The sequence below is a fragment of the Bos grunniens genome, chromosome 11 (genome assembly GCF_055505025.1).
Source record: "Bos grunniens cultivar Pamir isolate PY7600 chromosome 11, Bosgru_T2T1.0, whole genome shotgun sequence".
NCBI lineage: Eukaryota > Metazoa > Chordata > Mammalia > Artiodactyla > Bovidae > Bos > Bos grunniens.
In genome coordinates this window covers 68,734,906-68,759,298 of record NC_141175.1, presented here as the reverse complement: position 1 = coordinate 68,759,298, position 24,393 = coordinate 68,734,906, and the positions used below count along the sequence as shown (strand labels likewise).

The following is a 24,393-nucleotide window of genomic DNA, read 5'->3' as shown; positions in this document are numbered from 1 at the left end:
AGAACACAAGGTTTTTTAAAAATGTAAGTAGTGGAGAAAGGTGACAAGATAAACAGGTCCCAGTTTCAAGCTGCTGTCCCTTTCCCCTTCACAGCTAGACCCCAGAAGGGGCTCTCTGCAGCAGAGCCTCTGCACACCCTTCCCTGATGTGGAGAATTCTCTTCCCCAAGCCATGTGTATAGTTGACTTATTTGCAGCTTGTCTTCCCCAGAGAACTCTTCCCAGGCCAGGCTCCCTAATGCAGCCCTACTTGTGCTCGTCTCTCTTCCCAAGATCTCTGTTTTGCTGCCTTTATTTCTCATGTTGCCTTCACAAAAAAGTGTATTTGCTTTCCATTGTCTGTCTTCCCCTCTGGAATGTGCTATCATGAACTCACATCCTTATCGCTCTTGCTATTGCTTGCTGCTTTATCTGCAGTATCTAGAACAGTGTTTGGTACATAGCAGATATTCACTATTGGTGATGACCAAAAATTGATATTACAGGAAATCAACAAGGGTGTATTAAATCCCTGCAGGGAACACCAGCAGCTACTGTGTAGGGTTTAAGGGAATGTTTTAATGTAGCATATTTGGGCAAGAAATGAAAATGTGAAAATAAATAACATATAAATCACTGCAAATGGTGACAGCAGCCATGAAATTAAAAGACACTTGCTGCTTGGAAGAAAAGCTATGACAAACATAGTGTATTAGAAAGCAGAGATATCACTTTGCTGACCATGGTCTGTATAGTCAAAGCTATAGTTTTTTCCAGTAGTCATGTATAGATGTGAAAGTTGGACCATGAAGAAGGCTGAGTGCCAGAGAATTGATGCTTTCTTTCGAACTGTGGTGCTGGAGAATACTCTTGAGATTCCCTTGAACAGCAAGGAGATCAAAGCAGTCAATCCTAAAGGAAATCAACCCTGAATATTCATTGGAAGGACTGAGCTGAAGCTCCAGTACTTTGGTTACCTGATGCAAAACACCAACTCATTGGAAAAGACCCTGATGATGGGAAAAATTGAGGGCAGGAAGTGATTGGGGCGACAGAGGATGAGATGGTTAGATAGTATCACTGAATCAATGGACATGAATTTGAGCAAATTCTGGGAGATAGTGGAGGACAGAGGAGCCTGGCATGCTGTAGTCTATGGGATCTCAAAGAGTTGGACATGACTTAGCGACTGAACGACAGCAACAACATACACAACTCTGTAAAGAAAAATCCCAGAACCCTCCGTATATGATTTCTTGGCAAATGATAAGGAAAATTGAAAGGCACTTATGAAGGGAGAAGAATTTAAAATTGTACAGTTATTGATTTTCAGAGGTAGAGACTAGCCCAGCAGCATATGCAGGTGGGAATCTTTGCTGAATCTCATTATAAAGCTGTTTTTCGTAACATGCATAGAGGAATAAGGAGTATAGACTAGGCAGAGAAAGATTATTTGGCACGGAAGGTGTGGGCAGAGACCCAGAGCTAAGAGAAGTTGGGGCCAGTGAAAAACAGTGAACAGGTTTCCACATGGGAGGATTGGAATAGAAAATAACCATCTCATATTTCTTTCAGATTGCCACCTAGAGAAGGGTCTGACAAGAGTAGAATTAGCTTCATAGATGATGAATCAGAGCAAAGACCTGACATCATTTTTTTAACCTACTGAGGACAATTAAAGATCCCATTAAAAATAAAAAATTCTGTCTCTGCCAATAAAGCAGTCTGAGTTAAATATCCAGGCAAATCCTAAAATGCTGATGCCAACAAGATTTTTTTTAATAAGAAAAGCATCAAATTATAGTGAGAAATGATAATCACTTATACTTCTGGAGCTAATATTAATTCTTAAGTAGGAGGCTGAACTTTGCTTGCCTGAGGAAGAAAGAGTAACACTTTTAGAACCATAATAATTTTTAAAATATATAGTTCTGAGGACTTTCCCTCAGGAATATGTAAAAGCCTGTGGATGGTGGGATTAATTTGGAACTAATTCAAGGAGTGTCTTTAGAGTTTGGGGTTTATTAAAGAGATTGCCTACAGATTTGAAATCATCTGGCTGTTGGACTTTCTCTGGCTGAGGGAGACTAACTTGGCCTCAGAAAAGCTAATGCCTGTAAACCCACAGTGGCAAAAGTCTTCAAGATGGCTTTCCTCCTGCACATCCTTCCAAATGCTGTAATGTGTTTTAGAATGGACCATTACCAAATTTTATCTTTTGCCCTGAAATCTTAAAGACCGGATGGCACTTTCTCTAATCAAAACCACTTAGAAGTTTGACAAATCTTGCTGCTGCTGCTGCTAAGTCGCTTCAGTCATGTTCGACTCTGTGTGACCCCATAGACCAGGCTCCTCTGTCCCTGGGATTCTCCAGGCAAGAATACTGGAGTGGGTTGCCATTTCCTTCTCCAATGCATGAAAGTGAAAAGTGAAAGTGAAGTCGCTCAGTCGTGCCCAACTCTTAGTGACCCCATGGACTGCAGCCCACCAGGCTCCTCCGTCCATGGGATTTTCTAGGCAAGAGTACTGGAGTGGGGTGCCATTGCCTTCTCCGTTTACAAACCTTAGGCAGTTGCAACCATCAACGGTAAACCTTTTAGGTACAATGATCAGAGTAACTCATAGCTGATTTCATGGATGGGAGTCCTCCAGGGAGAGAAACACCACTTTAGAAACCAAGGGGGAAATTAGAGGGTTTAATAGGCCGACCAGGGTATTTTCAAACTAGCAGAGGAAAAAAAAAGTCAAGCTACTTTGTATGACTGAATGCATTTCAGGTAAATTGAAGTGAAATCAAGTCCAGGATGTTGTTCAAGGAGAATATCCAGTTATTTTAAAGGTAAAAGTCCATCCAGAATATCTAAAATCAGGAAAAAATAAAAGAAGTTAGAAGTTAATGATCTGTGTGAGAAATTTGACATCTCAGTGATTAGAAGATCTGCAGTGGGAATCCCTGTGATGCCCCAGGAATGAAACAAAATCTTTTGAATGTGTGTAGCTAATTCCCAGTGTCGGAGGCCAAATTCACTAGCTCCTGGACTTTATTCTCTCATCTGCCAAATGAGTTGGGATTAGGGATGGGTTAGATTAGGGAATCGCTTAGGTATATTTCAGTTCTAAAAGTGGAATCAATTAGATGTATATTAGTGGAATTCCTATGACTGTTTCATAGACTTGTTTTATTGCAAGAGATACTGTGAACTCATGTTCCATATAGGTTCAAAAAAAAAAGTGAGATACATGGAGAGAATGTTTTCTGCCTTGAAAATGTGATCAAGATTTACCCAGAAAATCTTGAGAGTGTCATTGGATTTTCACAGTGGTATTGTTTGCTTTACCTAGCTCTTCTAATGTGTAGATGTCTGTAGATTTCCCAGGGTGGAAATAGAAAATGCCCTTGGCGGAAGTAGAAAGCAAATCTCACAATCTGCATATCTGTGATTTGACATTGGTTCTTCAGATCCATGAGAGTGGGACCTACCTGGCTTCTCCTCTGTCTGCTCCCAGTATATCCCCTTCTCTTCTTTCATGTAAATTCCTTCTCTCTTCCTTGATTATAGCAGTGTCATTCTTGTCCATCCTGTGACTTCACTGGCTTCTGTCTGATCTCTGAAGCTCTTGTTGATCCATTAGTGAGGTTTCTTCAGAAGAACTATAGGCAGTATTGATCTTGGTGTACTCCTGTTTCACATGATTCAGCTCAGAATATCATGGTACCTTTATTGCTTTATTTTTTTCCCTCCTTATCTCCTCTCAACTCTTTATACACTCCTTGAAGATAGCATCCTTCTTTAATATGTTGGACATCTATGTATAGCCTCTTATTTGGCTATTTTCTGCAGGGAATCTTGCTGCTCCTTTGGAACCTCATCCTCACAGTTCTGAAAGCCAAAAATGACATCATGAAATCTGTTTTAACAGCTGTCAGCCACTGGTATAAATGTAGCCATCAGTTCAAATGATAGCGTGTTCTAATGCAGTTGTGTGTGTGTGCGTGCACATGTATGTATGTATCATTTTGTAATAAAAACACTTATTTCTGTCATACACTTCTCTTGGGAGCACAGCTGTACTCCACATTCCCTGGGTGTAGTGAAAGATCAGTTTATCTTAGAGTTGACACCACTCTGGAAGGTCCTTGAGAAAGGAAGGGAAAGGAAGCAGCAGCCTGGGGAAGGGACTGCTGCAGACATGGTCAAATATATTCCAGCACACAAAGGGCTCTTTTTCTTTCTTACAAGATTTTTTCTTTCTTTTCTAATGATCAACTAGGATTAGGATGTGAATTGTGGTGTATTTTTTGAAGTGAAATTTCTTGCACTTTATCGTATTATGTTTTATTAAAATGTTTACATATTTTGTGTACCATTATTGGTTATGTACTAGTAGTCAGGCTTGGCTAGCCTATGGTGCAGTAACAAATCTTGAAGTCATAAGGGTTTAACAAAACAAATGTTTGTTTTTCTGTCATGTCACAATTGAAAGATTGAATGGTTCCTCAATAGCTCTTCATATAGGGACTCAGGGATTCAGTGATGATCTTCCAGTATATTCTAGGAAAAAAGTGTTCGTGCTCTACTTCCATGTTAAACCAGTATATAATCAGTTTCTTGATGAACTAAACAGTGAACAGTGTGAATTCTTGTATTTATTTATGTAGTCAGCTATTCTTCCTGTCCCCTCTCTCTCCATGCACACACACACGTGCACACATGCACACACACACACACACACACACACACACACACAAGGAGTCTTTCCATTCATTGTATCCATTCATTGTTAAGTAATAAGTGCAACAGAAACTGAACCTGGAAGAACAGGACCTTCTGGAACACAGCACATGGGCATGTAATCTTAAAACGGAGTCTGCCTTCTGAGAAACTTAAGACTTCCAGTAACTGGCCTTCTCTTCATCCCAACCCAAGTAGTGCCTTGACAGACATCAGTGACACAATAAATACTTGTGTGGAACAAATGAACTCAAAACTTTCCTCAACTCTGCCTTTACTGTAGAGCTAACCTGTCTCATTATGTTGCCGTCTGAAAATATTCCCTATCATTTCCTGTCCCTGCCCATATTTGCAGTGAATGCTTTGAAACAAATATTTGGACTTCATCTGTTGTAACTTGACAGTAAAAATTGCAGTTAAGGAATGTTTTCCAAATTCCAGAATTTCCCATTTTTTGGAATTGACATGATATGACTTTCGTAATATAAGTAGAAACTTAATGAAGTCATCAAATATGTAAACTGCAAAGATTTAAAGAAGAGAAATAGATTAAAGTGACTGAAGATAGTTATTGAGTTAAAATTCAGTAGCATTTTTCATTCAGTAGCATTTTTCAGCTCTCACTTAAATCACTCTGTATAAGTGTCATTTCAGCTCCTTTCAGTATCCTAGCCTTAAGGATAGTGCAGTAAGTACAATAAAGATAGGGTATAAATTGTGAACAAAGTATAAAAGGATTGTATCTGTTCATGGTTTACATAGACTGTTTCTGAGCACCTTTTCACTTCAATGGCATTTATCAAGTTTTTTTTTTTTTTTTTTTTAAGAGAGGGGAGCTTGTAGAACTCTGTAAATCAGGGAATCTGTTATATATTCACATTTTGATGATCAGCAAATCACATAGTCATTTGCTAGAGTAAAACAGATTCATGAAATCAGTAAGTTTGTTATTCATTTATGCCAGACACTTTTTCCCCTCTTGAAGTCCGTAAGGCAAACACATAACATTTCATTGAGCTAAAAAAAGAATGAGAACATATTTCTAGCAAATGTCACCAGTTTCCTTTACCTTGTGTTTCTTCTGTCTTGTTGAGAAATGCTCAAGGCAAGTCATCACCATTGGTGTGAGATCAGTGGATGATTCTATTATTGTTAGTGATGGGGACTTCTGCAAACACTTATAAAAACAGGCAGGCTATAAACCAGTTAGGGGTGAGTTTAATTTTTGTATTGTGAATTAAGTACTGAAGTTTCTTAGGTGTTTTAAGAAAATAAAATGTTATTTTGTTGCTTTGGAGGTCACAAAATGGAACTGGGTTCATATAACCAATTTTCATATAAAAATTATAGAGTTTCCATGACTAATTTCAGGTCAAGATATTCGTTTGCACACATAGTCATCCTAAGTGCAGACTATCAGGGGCTTCAAATGCTGTCCTCTTAAATCCATTACCAGCTTGGCCTTGCCTCTTACTCTTGTATTTTTGAGGCTGAAGAGCATGCACTGAGGATCTGTTGCTTTAATATTAACTGTGGAAGTACGCTCTGGAGGGATTCTTTGGTCATGTACATTTCACTATACCTGAAGTATGTTTGCTCTTGGCTAAGGAATGAATTTCAGCTATGTTGCAGTATGATGCTGTGCTCTGGATTATTTTTGGTTTAATGAAGAAGCATTGCTGTCAAACGGTTGCTCAGAATGAAACTCCGCCTTTTCCACATGTGGACCACATTTTCATAATGTAAAGCTATAAAATCTAGTGTTTCACTATGGAACAGACTCTAACATGATGCTGCTTCTGAGCTGTCAGCACACACCTGAGCTTGTTGAAGAAATGAAAACAACAAATATCAAGTCTGCTCTGATTTACCTAAATAGGGAAAAACTTGAGCCAAAATCAAGTCAAAATTCAGACTAGCTTTATTATTTAGCCCTTTGTAGCTGTTCTCTAGATACAGTCATAGGTATCTATCGGGTTGTGAGAAGAACAAACCATTCCTCTTAAGATTTGAAAAGTTTATTGAGAAAATGAAGAGAGCTGGGTATTCAAAATATTTTATTTTCAATTTTTAAAAAGACCTTGTAATTTAGCTTGGTTATAATGAATATTACAAGAAGGCTTATGCGTGGGAAAGCTCAAAATGCACAAAATAAGTAGAAAAGGGGGAATAACTATCTTCAAAAAGTCTAATGTTCTGAAGGCTGCGTGGTGTGCAGACGCCTACAATCTTATCACCTATATATTTCTCTGATTCTCCTTAACATTGTGCAATTGTTCAAACTGCATAGAGTTTTAATGGCTTCTGTTACCTAGTTTTTCTGGGGAGAGATCTATTTTTTTTTTCTAAATATCAGACTAAGTAGTCACTACCTGATTTAAATAAATGGATCCAGAAGTAGCCTGACAGTGTACCAAACAAGACCTGTGTGTATAATGTGAGTTCTTTCTTTTCAATTTTAGAATCAACCTTGTCCTATGTTAGGCAGCTGGAGGCAAGAGTAAGACAGCTGGAGGAAGAAAATCGCATGCTGCCCCAGGTGGGTGACTTCTAGAAGCTCACAGCTAGTCAGTGTCATTTGAGTTATAGTATTTTATTTGGAATTTAAAGTCTCAATTGCATTTTCTCCTTTAAATGATAGACATCATTTTGTCAGTAGTCATTCATCAATGTACAGCATGATTGCTTTTCATAATGAATCATCATATTGTCCAGATTCTTAAGCGTGATACTAAAGGGTACATGTGTCTAAAATAAGTATGTCATATCGTTTTGTAAGGAAGAAGAAAGATAAAACAAGAGTAGAAAGTGCTTTGATGGTACTGCTCACATCTGTTGTGCATGTTGTTGGTGAACATAGGGAAGGGACTTTATTTCAGTGGAAATGTGCTAATTTACAAGCTAGGGAGAGCTACAGGTAGTTTGAAGATTTCATATTTTAATTAAATGAGTACTTTCTAAAATTTTTTGTGATATAATTGAACACTTAGAGTGCAACAAAAAAATGACAGTAATTGACAGTTTTTACCTTGGGGATTAATTTCTTTTCCTGGATCAATATAAACTGGTACTTTTTATGGGATTTAAGGCCTTGCCATATATTTTACTTAAAAATGTATTTTACTTTTTTCCATGGGCTATTTATCTTGAAATGATGTTGGTTGAGGTCATGGTTCTTGGGAAATGTTTTGTTGAAGAGTTTAACAAATCTACTGATTTGGCTTGGTTTCCTTGACAGACAGGTAAACAGTAATGTATTTTATTTTATTTTATTTTTTTAATTTTATTTTATTTTTAAATTTTACATAATTGTATTAGTTTTGCCAAATATCAAAATGAATCCATCACAGGTATACATGTGCTCCCCATCCTGAACCCTCCTCCCTCCCCATACCATCCCTCTGGGTCATCCCAGTGCATTTTAATATGTCATAGAAAAGAATTTTCTCAACATTTAGTCACTAGTGTTCTTTCTACATTCTGGTGACTTTTTCTATTTCATTAGTGACTAAGAGAAAATTAAACCTCTAATAATAAACAATTTAAATGTCAAGACAAAGAGTGTTTATAGTTCAGGAGAAGATATATAAACATTAATACAAAGAATTAACCAAAGACTTTAGAAAGCTGTTTTAGGTCTTTTAAACCTTGTTTTTAAAGTAGTTTTGCGATGGTTTAGGCTGTCAGGTACTGCATGTAGGAATGTCTCTTTCTTTTATTGGTCAGTCATTGGAGATTAAATGAAATGAGGCTATTTCTCACCCTTCTCAAACTGTACATATGTCAATGCTTATGATGACAGAAAGGTTTATTTGCATTATGAAATAAAATACTACTGGAAGAGTTTTTTCTTGCTTTCTTTTGTATTTTTTATTTTTAAAATTTCTTTGCCATTTTCCCTTTTATATTGGATTCAGGGTATGACTGTGCTAATATCCTTAACTGACAACATCTAACTTCTCTGTTCCAAGAAACCTAAGAAATGCAATTAGTTTATTTTATACATGTTATATCATCTCTGAGGCAACTGGGATTGTAAGCAACAAAAAAAGAGGGAAAAAAGAAATGTTTCTTGCTTTTCCTCTGAGTGGGAATTGAAATTTACACCAAGTATTGAGTATATGCATGTGTGCTGTCTTATTGAAAAAGAGGTACAACAAATGGGAAAATAATTATAAAATTGATTTTTTTTAACCTGTAAAAGTGAGTTTTAGAGGTCTTGAAAGGAGATCAGAAGAGTCCTCAACTATACCTGATGTGTGTATATTTAAATATTTGCATAGTTAAGAATAGATGATATTACTTATTTTTTACAAATTCATATGCTTTTAAGTGCATTGCTGTTTTTCATCAAAGAAGATTGCTTTTGTTTTTGGTTTTGGTTTTCTCTACAAGAAAGGGCCAAGAAAACCATATTTTATTGAATCTAGGATGTTATTAATGTGGGAGGCACTGTTATCATATGTACTTTTCAGAAAGAAAAAAGATGTTGTCAATTATTGTCAGATTCTTGCTGATTTCAGTGATGGATGTTAAGAAAAAATAAATTTTTTAGAATTCAGCTTTTTATGTATCTAAAGTACTTTAATGCTGAGAAGATCTATTGTTTGCAATACTCTCTTGGACTTATGCAATGAATATAATCTGACTCAGTTCAAAAATATTATTCATTTTAAATTTCTGTACTTGAGAGTGTTGCCTTCATTTATAACTAAGATAGGTATGATAGAATCACCATTTGTGACTACTTGTATAAATACTGAAATGAAGTGAAATTGGTAAACAAAAACAGAACAAAATGAACAATAACAAAAAAAACCCTGAAATGAACACGGACAGTAGATCAGATCTGAGGATGGAAAATAGTAAATGGACCTCAGAGCAGTGGGAACCATGTCAACTGAATCCTTGTAGAAGTCTGAGACTTGGACTAAATAACACAAAGACATATGTAACTTATTCTTAGATGTTTAGTCTTGAAATTTCCCTCCAGAAACAATTTCTGACTGCATGATATGAGCTGATTTGCAAGGTCAGTTCAATGTGACAAGCTGACATCCCTGTATAAATTAGTATCAGTATCTGAACACTTGATTTTCAGTTATAAGAACTTGCTCACTGTGCCTTGATTAGAAGGTATTATTTTTTTATTCCCAAGTTTGTTTTTTTGAAAAAAAAAAAAAGTCCACTTGTCTTTGGATAATCAGAAATAAGAATATAGTAGGCAATTGGAATTCCAAGTGTATCAGATACCTTTTGTGACTATAGCAAGGTTCCTTGCTGTTGGTTGAGTATTTAGACTAAATTACATAAAACCTTTCCTGGATGAAGAAATCTCCTTAATGCCTACTTTTATTCTTTAGATAAAATTGTATATAATAAACAGAAAATCACAACTTTGCCCTAGAAATACATATTTAAAACTAACCAGGATGAGTGTCATAAATGCTTGTGGATTTTTCTCTGGATAGTTGCAAACTCTTCCATTTCCTAATATGTAAATAACAAGGTTTCTCCTAGCTCTTACATTTCATAGGCCTAAGTGTAATTAAAGTTTGGGTCCAGTGTTATGCCCATGCAAAGTTACCAGGTCCCAGAATGAAGGATTTTTTATAAAATAGAAAAATGCAGTGAAGACTCAGTGGGGTTCTGTCTGGTGGTGAAGAGGAGCTCACAGGAGGCATGGATGAGATGCCAGTATGGCTGCTGTGGCAGGTCATCACTAGTAAGCACAGAATTCTTTGCTCTGCCACAGCCTTTGCAGTATCCTCCGAGGACAGCTAAGCTGCACCGGAAGTCCGGTTTGTAAACACAGTATTTCAAAGGTGTCCTAAAGTGAGAACAGTCTAATTAATTTCATAAAATGTATTATTATTATTTGCTAGGTGTTATTTGAAAAGAAAATGCTTTTTTATACTGTTTTTAAAATTTTGTGAGGAAGACAACATGAGGTCTACCCTCTTAATAGATTTTTCAGTGTATAATACAGTCTTGTTACCTATTGGCACAACATTGTACTTTAGATCTTCAGAACTTACCTTGCGTATTGAAAATTTTACACATGAGGATTAGTGACTTCTCATCTCTCCCTCCCCCTCTCCCAACTCCTGGCGACTACCATTCTATTTTTTGCTTCTATGAGTCTGACTGTATTAGACACCTCATCATGTAAGTGAAATCACATGATGTTGGTCCTTTTGTGACTGGCTTCTTTCTCCTGCCGTAATATTATCATTTGATCCAGCAATCCCACTTCCAGACAATTTACCCAAAATAATTGAAATCAGGACCTCACAGAGATATTAGCACTCTTATGTCTATTGCAGCACTATTAACAATCACCAAGATATGGAAGCAACTTTAAATATCCATCAGCAGGTGAAAAGATAATGAAAATGTGGTATAAACATACAATAGATCATTATTCAGCCTTTTAAAAAAGAAGGAAATCCTGCCATACAAGACAACATGGGTCAACCTTGAAAATGCATTTCTGAAAGTTGGCGTAAATAGTCATTAAAAATAACACGGACCTGGAATATCTTCCTTGAACACATAAACTAATAACATTTTTTACAAATTATGTTTGAAAATGTTTCAAACGATTGTATCTACCCTCTTATAATACATATAATGATAAAACTGCTCAGACTGGTCTATCAACTTCACTATGTATATACTTAATATGGTGAAAGTTGCTTTGCCGTGTCTGACTCTTTGCAACCCCATGGCCTATACAATCCATGGACTTCTCCAGGCCAGAATACTGGAGTGGGTAGTCTATCCCTTCTCCAGGGATTCTTCCTGACCCAGGAATTGAACCGAGGACTCCTGTGTTGCAGACAGAGTCTTTACCAACTGAGTTATCAGGGAAGCCCACTTAATATGGTATGAACCCTAAATGAAGATTGTGTGTTTCTTAAATAAATGTAGTTGCTATCTATGAAATTACATTAACTTTCAAATCCAATAAGGTAGATTTACCCACAAGGTCATGCATAGCTATTTGTAACTAAAAGACCTGAGATGGTATAAAGTTATAGTTATATAAAATTTATTATTACTATTATTATTTTGGCTTCACTGGGTGTTCATTGCTCCATAGCATGTAGGATCTTAGTTCCTGAACAGGGATCAAACTTGCATTCCCTGCACTGGAAGGCAGATTCTTAACCACTGGGCCACCAGAGAAGTCCCAGGAATTTTATATGAAATTTAAAAGGAACATACCTATTTCATGTATATTTATACATAAACACAAGCTTGCTCTGGATAAAGTTATAAATTTTCAAGTCTGACTGGAACCTTACTTTTGTATCAGATTGGACAACCCCCTCCTTTAGAAAAGGTATGTAAGGTTCAGAGAGTCTGGGAGTATAGTCCTGGTCAGACAGCTAATTACAGACTGACTCAGGCCAAGATGTGGGCCTGTTCAGCATTCTTTCTAGTGTACACACAGTGCCGCCTTTAATCATTTCATACCATTAACTTAATTCACTGGAATTAAGCTGCTATGTCTATTTTTGTCCTACTGTCAAATTCTTCTTTTAAACATATATCTTAAAAAAAAAAACAAAAAGGGCTTCCCTCATAGCTCAGTCGGTAAAGAATCTGCCTGCAAGGCAGGAGACCCACATTTGATTCCTGGGTCCGGAAAAACCCCTGGAGAAGGAAATGGCAACCCATTCCAGTATTCTTGACTGGAGAATCGCACGGACAGAGGAGCCTGGCGGGCTACCATCCATGGGGTCACAAGAGTCAGACACAACTTAGCGACTAAACCACCACCATCTTAAGAATTAACATTAGATCTGTGTAGCCGTCTAAGATTCATTAGGCCTTTATTCCTGCTTTAAGGGAAATACTGTTCTTCAGGCTGTAGTATCCATCATAAATGAAAGAAAAACATATTTTAGAGTCTTCTCCTCCCTGACACATTTTCAAAATACTTCAGAATCATAAAATTGTATTATACAAACACACTGACTCATATCTGCATACTTAGAAGTTGATTTCTCAGCATGTGGTCCAAGACGGTCATTTGTTCAGATAATTGGGAGGCAGGTGGGCAGGGAAATTAATAGATGCAATAGTGGTTTTTGAGGCATAACCCAGTGACATTTGATATTTTAGCCGAAATTCAAAACCCTTACTTGGATCTCTTTACTCATTACATTGTCTTCTTCTTGATGGTCACAAAGATTTTTTTAATCCAGACCTAACCGATAACGTTTATGTGCTATGTGCTACGTTAGAGATGGAGAAGGAAATGGCAACCCACTCCAGTATTCTTGCCTAGAGAATCCCAGGGATGGGGGAGCCTGGTGGGCTGCTGTCTGTGGGGTCACACAGAGTCGGACACGACTAAAGCGACTTAGCAGCAGCAACCGATAATGTTTATGTGTTATGTCTGAGATGCAGTCTCTATTCACCAGGAGAAAATATCTTAAAGTGGATGATGATTACCTATCTGATGATTTTATTATAAATACTATCCTTTGAAGGCATCAGTTACTTTTCAGATACAACCATAAGGTAAAAACTAATATTTTTAAAGCTATTTTTACCCATCTTGTGTTGAATTTGAATCTTGCATCATGGAGAGGGCTAGAGACAAGAAACAAGCAGTTTGCTGAAAATTCAAAGTCAATTAAGTACATTTATTACAAGTCTTACTGGGAAATCTGTTTTTTCTTCCAATGCTCTGGCACCAGCATCTGCTAGGAAAGCATTGTATGTCCTCTGCGCCCCAGAAACCCTCTCCAGAACAAAGCACCCACCTCTTGAGACCAACATTGTAGAGCCAGTTTTCAGTGCTGGTGCCTAGTGTCCTGCGCCTGCCCTGTGCTGTGGGTTCAGCAGTGTGTTTGAAAGGCACTGGCAACTTGGCTCACCACCGAGTGGGCCCTTCCAGCAAGTGTTTCTATTTCTGTTGTGCTAGCACACATGCAAGAGGCTAATTTTAGGAATGGAAATGAAAAATCTCCCTCTCATGTAATTTGGTTGCAATGTAGCCTCAAAACAGTGTGGTCTTTCAGTGTTCTGGGCAAGAGGCAGGGTCGTTTCTAGAACTGTTTCAGAACAAAAGGAAGAAGCTGTCACTGTTCCCAGAAGTGCTGAGGAGGGTACACAGGAGCTGAGGAAATCGAGCCCCTCACTTCCATGGCAACACACCGCAGGTCCAGCGTCACATCCCAGAAAGGCGCCCTCACCTGTGTGCTTGTGCAGACTGCCCGGCGCGGGGCAGAGATGCGGCTGGGGGTGCTTCGCTCTGACGTGTAGATTTGCCTCCTGTGCTCTTCCTGTTTTGCTGTGGAGCTATTTACTGATTGTGTCAGTCTTTCTCCTTTCCACATTTTTCTGACTTTATGTTTTGCAAATCACTTTTGTCTTATCAGGTCATAAATATATTTGGCTTTTCTTGAGCTATAGTTGCTCTGGAAGGAAAATTGAGTAACAATTTGCACAAAAGGAGACGCTTTCTAGGAGGCTTCGAGTGAGTGGTGGTATCCTGTTGTTATTTGCATGTGACACTCCTGAGGAGTAACTTGTGCAAAAAGATTGTTTTCATGGATAGCAGCTCTAATTATGTTGCATAACCTGAGTAGAATCGGGATGGTAGTGATAGGAGAGTTTAGTTAAATCCGTTAAGGGTTGGTTGCTGCTAGTTGTCCTCCACCAGAGAAACAGTGCTTGTGGAATATGGTTTTCTCTAAATCACCATGATTTATATAATTAAACACAAGGAAAAAAAGCTTTTATGTATAGTTCAATAGAGTTTTCAAAGGACAGATGGGTGCTACACAAGTGGTGTGGGTGTATTGGAATAAAAGAGACAGATAGATATGGAAAGTAAATTAATGGAGGAAAGTCATGCTGGAGAATCTAAATACATGGAGACTAGGTTAAGGGAAAAGTGAAAATCTATCAGGAAATATAAAAAAGTAAAGCTCATAGGAAAAATGTCTATGGCAACATGGACTCTCTCAAAGGGTGTATTTATAGCTTTCCTCAGTGACCCTCTTCATGCTTGAGAATTCTTATTTGAGAATCTGCTTCATGATGAGTAATCTTATTTCTAATGAGAGAAAATTAATGAAGTAGAAATGCAATAGGAAACACAGCTATACTACTTATTGAACTTATTAATATAATTATTGATTTTAAAAGGTACTCAATTATTATGGCTGTGGTGTCAATAATTTATATTTAACAATGTTGTTTTTTTATAGCTATACTGATATGTTAGTAATTCAATCACAAAGGCATGTTTTTAAAAAGGTTTTTGATTTGTCATCACCATAAAAATAGCAGCAGTTTTGTTACCTGTCTGTGGCAGAATTTGTCACCAAAAATGATGGGACTTGCTGAGCACAAAGTTTTGCTGTATAGTAATATCAGCTAGAGTCAAAGAATGAGAAGCAATATGGAGGAATATTGGGGGAAAATTTGAGATGGAACTATAAGAGAAATTAACGATGCCTTGTGCTGTAGTAATGGCTCTTTACTCATTTTTTTAAATCCAGAGTCGAGTCAAAAAATTTTTATAAGGTGGAGATGGAACAGTCTTCACTTTTCTTGCTCCTTTCTAAGGGTAAGAAAACAGTCTTATCGAAAGTGGTAGAGGGCCTGCCCTCGTGGTACAGAAGCTAAGACTCAGTGCTCCCAATGCAGGGGGTCCAGGTCCAATCCCTGGTCTGGGAACTAGATCCCGCATGCCACAACTTGGGATACCGTGTGCCGCAACGAAGACCTGGCTCAGACAAATAAACAGACACTAAAAAAAAATGTGGTGGAAAATGTTGTATCATGTTTGACTTGGGAATTAAATTAAGTAAATTAAATACTACTGAAATATGGATATAAAAATGTAAGTTATGACACCATGGTTAGTTTACACTTGTGAAGGTGCTGAGACCCCCATTGGAGCACAGCCTCATTCTTATCTCTGTTTCCTGCTGGAGGTCATGACCTCTCTGACTGATGGAGGAGAGGCATCTGAACCGTGTTCTATCCTCCTCTTATCTCTGGTTCCAACCTTTCCTACAGTGGAGTTTTGGCATTTGTCATTTACGAATCTAAATGTTCAGTTTGGTTCTTTGCTGTAGCTTGAGGAAGTCTGTGGGCTTCCCAGGCGGTACAGTGGTAAAGAATCCACCTGCCAGTTCAGGGGATCCAAGAGATACGGGTTCGATCCCCAGGTCTGGAAGAACCCCTGGAGGAGGAAATGGCAACCCTGTCCAGTATCTTGCCAGGATAATCCCACGGACAGAGGAGCCTGGCGGGCTATAGTCCATGGGGTTGCAGAGTCAAACGCTACTGAGCACACACGCGTGCTGTTGCTGAGGAAAATGTGTAACTTAGAATAAAAATTAAAATTGGTGTGTCTTAATAATTGGTAGTTACCTGTATCTTCAGAGTGTAATGTAGACAAACATAAATGTAATATAGGCAACATCTGTATTTCCTAAGTATAAATACAATATAAATAATAAATGTAATATAGGCAAATAATTATATTGCTTGACAAAGGAAGACAGTTTGTCAATATATTTCCAAGTGAGTTGAGATTTTCCTAAATTATATTTTAACAGCTATCATTGTGTGATAAATAAGCAAAACATAACTAAGTTGTTTTTAAAAAGCTGAGACATAGTCAGCCATGACTGTGGACTCTTGTTGGTAAACAGGTAATTAATGGAGTCACTGTGAATATGCTAGACCAAGCACCAACTAGGAATTACAAGAATTAGGGCTTGACCTAATGAGCTGTTAGACCAGGACGGAACCCTAACCTCTGTGAACCTTAAATGCCTTGATTAAAAAGGAAGATTGAATCAGCTATGTATATACATATATCCCCTCCCTCTTGGACCTCCCTCCCACTGCCTTCCCCTCCCCCCAGTCTCACCCCTCTGGGTCACCACAGAGCGCTGAGCTGAATTCCCTATGCTATACAGCAGGTTCTTACTAGCGCTCTGTTTTACGCATGGTATTGTATGTAAGTCAGTCCCTATTACCCAATTTATCCCCCATGTCCACATGTCATTCTGTACATCTGTATCTCTGCTCCTACCTTGCAAATAGGTTCATCTGTACCATTTTTCTAGATTCCACATTTATGTGTTAATGTACAATATTTGTTTTTCTCTTTCTAACATCAGTCTGTATAAGAATTACAGATGGACAGTGTCTAGGTCCATCCATTTCTCTACAAATGACCCAATTTCATTCCTTTTTATGGCTGAGTTAATATGGCATTGTAAATAGGTACCACATCTTTGTCCATTCATCTGTTGATGGACACTTAGACTGCTTCCATGACCTGGCTATTATATAGTGCTGCAATGAACATTGGGGTGCATCTGTCTTTTTGAATTATTTTTTCAGTACAAGGACTGTCCATACTGTTCTCCATAGTTGGTATAATCAATCTACATTCCCACCAGTGGTGCAAGAGGGTTCTCTTTTCTCCACATCCTCTCCAGCATTTACTGTTGGTAATTATTTTGTTGTTGTTATTGCACTGAGTTGTTGTTTTGCATGGGCTTTCTCTAGTTGCAGTGAGCAGGGGCTGCTCTTTGTTGTGGTGTGCAGGCTTCCAATTGCAGTGGCTTCTCTCGCTGGAGCCCAGGCTCTGGGGCACGCAGGCTTCAGCAGTTGTGGCTCTGGCCTCTAGAGAGCTGCCCAGGAGTTGTGGTGCACTGGGCTTAGTTGCTCCAGAGCACATGGGATCCTCCTGGGCCAGGGATTGAACCAGTGTCCCTGCATTGCAAGGCAGACTCCTAACCAGTGGACCACCAGGGAAGCCCTATTTTTTGCAGATTTTTTAAAAAATATATTGAGCTTCATGAACTATCTGCATGTTTTAGAGATTAATCCCTTGTCAGCTGCTTTGGTTGCAAATATTTTCTCCCATTCTGAAGGTTGTCTTTTCATTGTGTTTATGGTTTCCTTTGCTGTGCAAAAGCTTTTAAGTTTCGTTAAGTCCCATTTGTTTATTTTTGTTCTTATTTTCATTACTCTAGGAGGTAGGTCAAAACAGATCTTGCTGTGATTTATGTCAAAGAATGGTCTTCCTGTGTTTTCCTCTAAGAGTTTTATAGTGTCCTGATGGGACACTGGAAATCCATGACTTTTTATCCAGAGAAAGTTTGTGTGTATGTGTAATGTATGCACAAAAGAGGTGCGCCCTTTTTAATTCTGATAGAAAGTTCCCTAAAACTACAACTTGACACTGTATTGCATCTTTTATTTACAGGTGTGTATTGTACGTTATTCTACCTCAATGTGTTCTAACGTTAATTAAATTTCATCAGATAGCTATTAAATTTGTTAACATTTTGTCTTGTGTATTAAACTTTGAGGTTCATATCGCATCAAATATGCATATAATGGGGCTCACATTTGAGTCTGGGCCATGTTAGCTTATGTATATTTAGAGAGATGATTAAGGGGACTCCCTTAATGTTTATTTTTATTCTTTATATAAAATTATATGTAATGAACATAAAGGCACTCATTTTCCCTAATAGTATACACATTTAAAAATAACCAAGATGAGTGTAATGATTGCTTATGGATTTCTCTCGGGTCAGATACAAAGGCCTCTGTTCACTGGAAAGTGTAGTTCCTTTCAGCCCTGAACATTCTGAACCCAAGGACAAATAAAAGTGTGTGTATGTCTTAAAACTGTGCAAAACCACCAAGCCCCAGAATGAAGGGGTCTGTAGTCCAGAACAGATAGAGGAATGCAGTGACAACTGAGTTGGTTCTATCCAGTGATAACGAGGAGCCCATGTGAAATATGGATGGGTATCACTCATCACCCACTGAGCACAGGCTCTTTGTTCTCCCATGCTTTCTGTGGTACCCCACAAGCATCACTGAGCTGTGCTGTACATCCAATTTGTGAATACAGCATTTCAAAGAAAGATGTGGTGAAGTGAAGTGAAGTCGCTCAGTCGTGTCCGACTCTTTGCGACTCCGTGGACTGTAGCCCGCCAGGCTCCCCTGTCCATGGGATTCTCCAGGCAAGAATACTGGAGTGGGTTGCCATTTCCTTCTCTAGGGGATCTTCCCAACCCAGGGATCAAACCCGGGTCTCCTGCATTGCAGGCAGATGCTTTATCCTCTGAGCCACCAGGGAAGCCTCCAAAGTATGAATAGCCCTATTACATTTTGAAAATGCAGTATTATCTATTAGGTTTTATCATTTGAGAAGAAATGCCTTTTCCAGGTTGATACCAATGATACTTAAAGATCACCAGAACTTAGGATATTCCCTCTTAAGCACAAAAACTAATGTAAACATTTTTTAAAAAATCATATTTAAAATATTTCAAAGGATTTTATATAATAAATGGAGAATGATATTTCACACAATTTTTAAAATTATGATGAAAGAGAACACCAATATAGGAAATGTTAGAAAATCAACTTTTATTATTTACCTCTAATTTATGCCAAAACAATGTGTATCCTTTATTCTAAAATATAACATACTTTTCAGGAATTCGATTCTGAGAGAAGCCAAAATAAAGTACTGTGAAAAAGAAATGACAAAGATATGACATATCAGACAGTCTTTTGCAGTGTGACTGGACTGAGGAAATAATGCAAGAGGTCCTGCGTGTGCATCAAAGGCGGATATACTGGGATCCACAGAAGGAAGAAAATGTTCTTTCAAAGGAAACTGATTTCTCATAGATGACTGTAGGCTGCAGACTAAAGCATCTGAAACAGCAGCCAGCAAGAAGTGAACCAGGCCTTTCTTTGGATATAGTAGATGATACGGAGATTGAAAGAGAACTGGTAGGAGATACACTGCGAGGCAGTGATCACTGTTGCTTTTACAGTTCCCATGGAACATTTATATACTGTCTTTCGGATTGTGTGCCATGGAATCTGTATAAACTGGTAACGTGTTGACATATGAAGCTAATTAAAGCATGTGTAGAGAAGCAGGGTTGCACAGAGTCCAACATGACTGAAGCGACTTAGCAGCAGCAGCAGAGAAGCAATATGAAGAAAAAGTGTATGAAATACACTACAGGCTTCCCCTTAATTGTTTTATGACCTAAGGGCCTTTAGGGGCTGGATTTAGGGTTTATTTTAAAGTTTAATCTAGAAATTCTACAATGCAGTTTCTGTATTGCTAAGCAGTGGAGTATTTGAAAAGCAACCCCCACACACATGTAAATGTGGTATTCCTTTGATAGTCATGGTAGACTGTTTGCTGAGGCTCAGCCAGCACAAGTTGGGTGGGTGGATGGGGTCTATGCTCAGCGCTTGGGGGCCTGCCTTTGGGAACTGCTTCCCATTAAGTGTACAGGTTTCCCTGTCCTCCTAAGTCTGGTCCTGACTTGAGTTGTTGACTGGCTGCTACAGTGATATCCTGGCCCTTTCCCAGGGGTCCTGTGATCAGGGCTCCCAGCATTCTCTGGGCTGAGAAAATTCCCCAATTCCTATTTGTCATCCATCTTGTTCCAGGCCCAAAGCCCATAGAAAAAGCATTTCTTACCACAGGATTTTAGTGTTAGACCCAGCACTGGAGGTGGGAAGGAAGAGATATGATTAGTGAAAGGACAGTCTATTTAAAGATTGTTCCTCCCTTTTGAAAGTATTTATTTATCTTTAAGTGTATCTTCCCTGGTGTAATTCTTCCTTTGAGAGAATGTCTTGTCCCCAAACTTTTCAGTAACTCATACAAATCCACTCATCTCAGATACTTGTGATTTCAGGAGTGCTTTAGCCATGGCACACAGATCATCAAGTCCTCTTTATGAGTTTTTAATCCTCTTTCAGATTTCTGTAACTTCCATAATATAGTTTAGTGGAATAGAAGCAAGTTTTGAATTATTATTTTTTAAAACAGAGAAAAATAAAACACAAGGAGACAGCTAACCTTGCTTAAAAACTCTTGGACTAATTAGTATTTTGGTAGTTTTATCATCCAGCTATTGCTTTTAGATTATTAGAAAAAAGATTGGGCATAGAAATGTAAGGATCACAGAAGAAATGTAAATCTGACTTAAATGTAGTAGAAAAAATAAAGAAATTTGATACTGTCTTTTTCTTGACCTAAAATGCCTCCCATTTGCAACAGAACAACATGTGAAGCAGAAGTTCTAATGTTTGACAGATAGCAAATAACTAATAAACCCACGACCAGATGGGAGCCATCCTGGGCGTACATAAAAGCTGGCTCTAAAAAAGGCTTTTTAATCACCAAAATATTTCAGCTGTTTTTGACATTCAAGGCAGGTATGTCTTAATGTTAAAAAGAGGGATTTTTTAAAAAAATTTAAACATTAATGTTCAAAAGAGGGTTTTTAAAAAAAAATTTAAACACTTTCATGTCCTAAGAAATTTATTAAAAATAACCCTAACTACAGAAATATCATAAAAGAAAAACATAAAATACAAACTCAGAAATAAATTACAACTCCAGTAAATTTGATCACAAATAAATTGTGTGGGAATGATGGGTCTTTATCGTTTTGGGTGCCAGGCATGTACTGAGTGCCAGAACGTAACAGAAGCTGCAGATAGAATCTGGATGCTTGCTTTCTGACAGAGTTTTAGACAGAGTGGGGTTTAACAACTTTGCATTCTGAAATTTGTTATCTTGTTTGGGACAAATTCCGTTCACTTTTCAGCCCTTGTTCTCATCCCACTCCTGTTACAATGCACAAATCCTTAGCCAGCAAAACTCACATGTCTTTGTTGATAATTTCTGCAAATGGTAGGTAGTGATGGCAGCTCAGGTTCATTGCCAATTAAAAAGGACGTTGGAGAGGTCCGTTGAAGACTGGACCCTCTACTAAATGGCCACTTGTCAAGAAGGTGGCTCATGTGGCCTCACAGCTTTCATTTTATGAGAGAGGATTCTCTTGGTGAGGGACCAGCTATATTGAGCCTTTGACACTTGAGAACAAGATCACAATGGGCCTGAGAGCAGGTAAGGACAGCTGCCCTTCCAATGTTTTTCACTTAAAACAACTGCGCTGCTCAGGATCTGGGTATTGACAAGGTCCTTCAGAGTCAGTCACCAGAATGTGATAAGACATCTCTCAATTCTAGGTGATTTCTCAGGGCTTCAGGGCTATAAGTGATACCAGAGTAATCTGGGAATCCTACTTCAGCTGGTCTTTAAACCAGGAAAATATGTTTAATTTTGTTATCTCATTGCTGTTTTAAAAGAATATTTTACTGTCTTGTTCAGTCAGTTCAGTCGCTCAGTCATGTCTGACTCTTTATGACCCCATGAACTGCAGCACGCCAGACTTCCTTGTCCATCACCAACTCCCGGAGTTCACCCAAACTCATGTCCATTGAGTCGGTGATGCCATCCAACCATCTCATCCTCTGTCGTCCCTTTCTCCTCCTGCTCTCAATCTTTCCTAGGATCAGGGTCTTTTCCAATGAGTCAGCTCTTTGCATCAGGTGGCCAAAGTATTGGAGTTTCAGCTTCAGCATCAGTTGTTCCAGTGAATTTTCAGGACTGATTTCCTTTAGAATGGACTGGTTGGATCTCTTTGTAGTCCAAGGGACTCTCAAGAGTCTTCTCCAACACCACAGTCCAAAAGCATCAATTCTTCAACGCTCAGCTTTCTTTATAGTTCAACTCTCACATTCATACATGACTACTGGAAAAACCATAGCTTTGACTAGATAGACCTTTGTCAGCAAAGTAATGTCTCTGCTTTTTAATATGCTATCTAGGTTGGTCATAACTTTCCTTCCAAGGAGTAAGTGTCTTTTAATTTCATGGCTGCAGTCACAATCTGCAGTGATTTTGGAGCCCCAAAAAATAAAGTCAGCCAGTTTCCACTGTTTCCCCATCTATTTGCCATGAGTGATGGGACCAGATGCCATGATCGTAGTTTTTTGAATGTTGAGCTTTAAGCCAACTTTTTCACTCTCCTCTTTCATTTTCATCAAGAGGCTCTTTATTTCTTCTTCACTTTCTGCCATAAGGTTGGTGTCATCTGCATATCTGAGGTTATTGATATTTCTCCCGACAATCTTGATTCCAGGTTGTGCTTCCTCCAGCCCAGCGTTTCTCATGATGTACTCTGCATATAAGTTAAATAAGCAGGGTGACAATATACAGCCTTGATGTACCCCTTTTTCTATTTGGAACCAGTGTGTTGTTCCATGTTCAGTTCTAACTGTTGCTTCCTGACCTGCATACAGGTTTCTCAAGAGGCAAATCAGGTGGTCTGGTATTCCCATTCTTTCAGAATTTTCCACAGTTTATTGTGATCCACACATCAAGGGCTTTGGCATAGTCAATAAAGCATAAATAGATGTTTTTCTGGAACTCTCTTGCTTTTTCAGTGATCCAGTGGATGTTGGCAATTTGATCTCTGGTTCCTCTGCCTTTTCTAAAACCAGCTTGAACATCTGGAAGTTCACGGTTCAGGTATTGCTGAAGCCTGGCTTGGAGAATTTTGAGCATTACTTTATTAGTGTGTGAGATGAGTGTAATTGTGCGATAGTTTGAGCATTCTTTGCCATTGCCTTTCTTTGGGATTAGAACGAAAACTGACCTTTTCCAGTCCTGTGGCCACTGCTGAGTTTTCCAAATCTGCTGGCATATTGAGTGCAGCACTTTCACAGCATAATCTTTCAGGATTTGGAATAGCTCAACTGGAATTCCATCACCTCCACTAGCTTTGTTCGTAGTGATGCTTTCTAAGGCTCACTTGACTTCACATTCTAGGATGTCTGGCTCTAGGTCAGTGATCACACCATCGTGATTATCTGGGTCATGAAGATCTTTTTTGTACAGTTCTTCTGTGTATTCTTGCCACCTCTTCTTAATATCTTCTGCTTCTGTCAGGTCCATACTGTTTCTTGTCATTTATTGTGCCCACCTTTGCATGAAATGTTCCCTTGTTATCTCTAAGTTTCTTGAAGAGATCTCTAGTCTTTCCCATTCTGTTGTTTTCCTCTATTTCTTTGCACTGATCACTAATCTTATCTCTCTTTGCTATTCTTTGTTAAATTATGCTTTTTATTTTATATCTTTTTTATGGTAATTCTGTTTGAAGGCATCAATCCTGCTAGTTTTAATTTTATGTTTGTTCAGAATCTTAAGTTTTCAGAGCCCATTGAGATACCCCATTGTAGGTTATGAAAAGGATAATGTCTCATTCTTTTATTTGAGTATGTTCTTCTTTTACATGATGTGGTAATAGCCTAAAATGAACTTTTCTTTCTTTGAGAAACAGCTTGGCCCATAGTACAATGAGTGACTTAGAAGAATCTGTGACCCTTGCAGCTGGGTCCCCCTCAGGGTGCAGACAGTGCATTACAGGATGTAACAGTTGTCTCCCGTTCCACCCAGGAGGCTCGTGTAGGTCACAGGCACTAAACCATAAGCCGAGTAACAGCTGAGGTCCTGGCGAGTGGACCGACATTGAGTCCATCTTGGGACTGATTTCCATTCTGACCTTGGTCCCTGTGATTATCCCTATTGCAGGTGAGTAAATCCCATGGACAGAGGAGCCTGGTGGGCTGCAGTCCATGGGGTCACTAAGAGTCGGGCACGACTGAGCGACTTCACTTTCACTTTTCACTTTTATGCATTGGAGAAGGAAATGGCAACCCACTCCAGTATTCTTGCTGGAGAATCCCAGGACGGAGGAGCCTGGTGAGCTGCCGTCTGTGG

General features: G+C 38.5%; 1 protein-coding gene across 9 annotated transcripts in view; it reads left to right on the top strand.

The window, feature by feature from the left end:
• The window catches only part of CCDC85A (coiled-coil domain containing 85A), a 224,788-nt gene that overhangs the window by 168,103 nt on the left and 32,292 nt on the right, over nucleotides 1-24,393 (top strand). For 8 of the 9 annotated variants that reach the window (XR_015135943.1, XR_015135945.1, XR_015135944.1 and 5 more), the window contains exon 3: nucleotides 7,175-7,251. The exons of the other annotated variant lie outside the window; for it this stretch is intronic. Coding sequence is in view for 5 of the 8 variants with exons in the window: in XM_086323782.1 (XP_086179908.1) it covers nucleotides 7,175-7,251 (77 nt within the window). In the remaining 3 variants the exon portion in view is untranslated. The remainder of the gene's footprint in view (nucleotides 1-7,174; nucleotides 7,252-24,393) is intronic. 9 annotated transcript variants of the gene reach the window in all.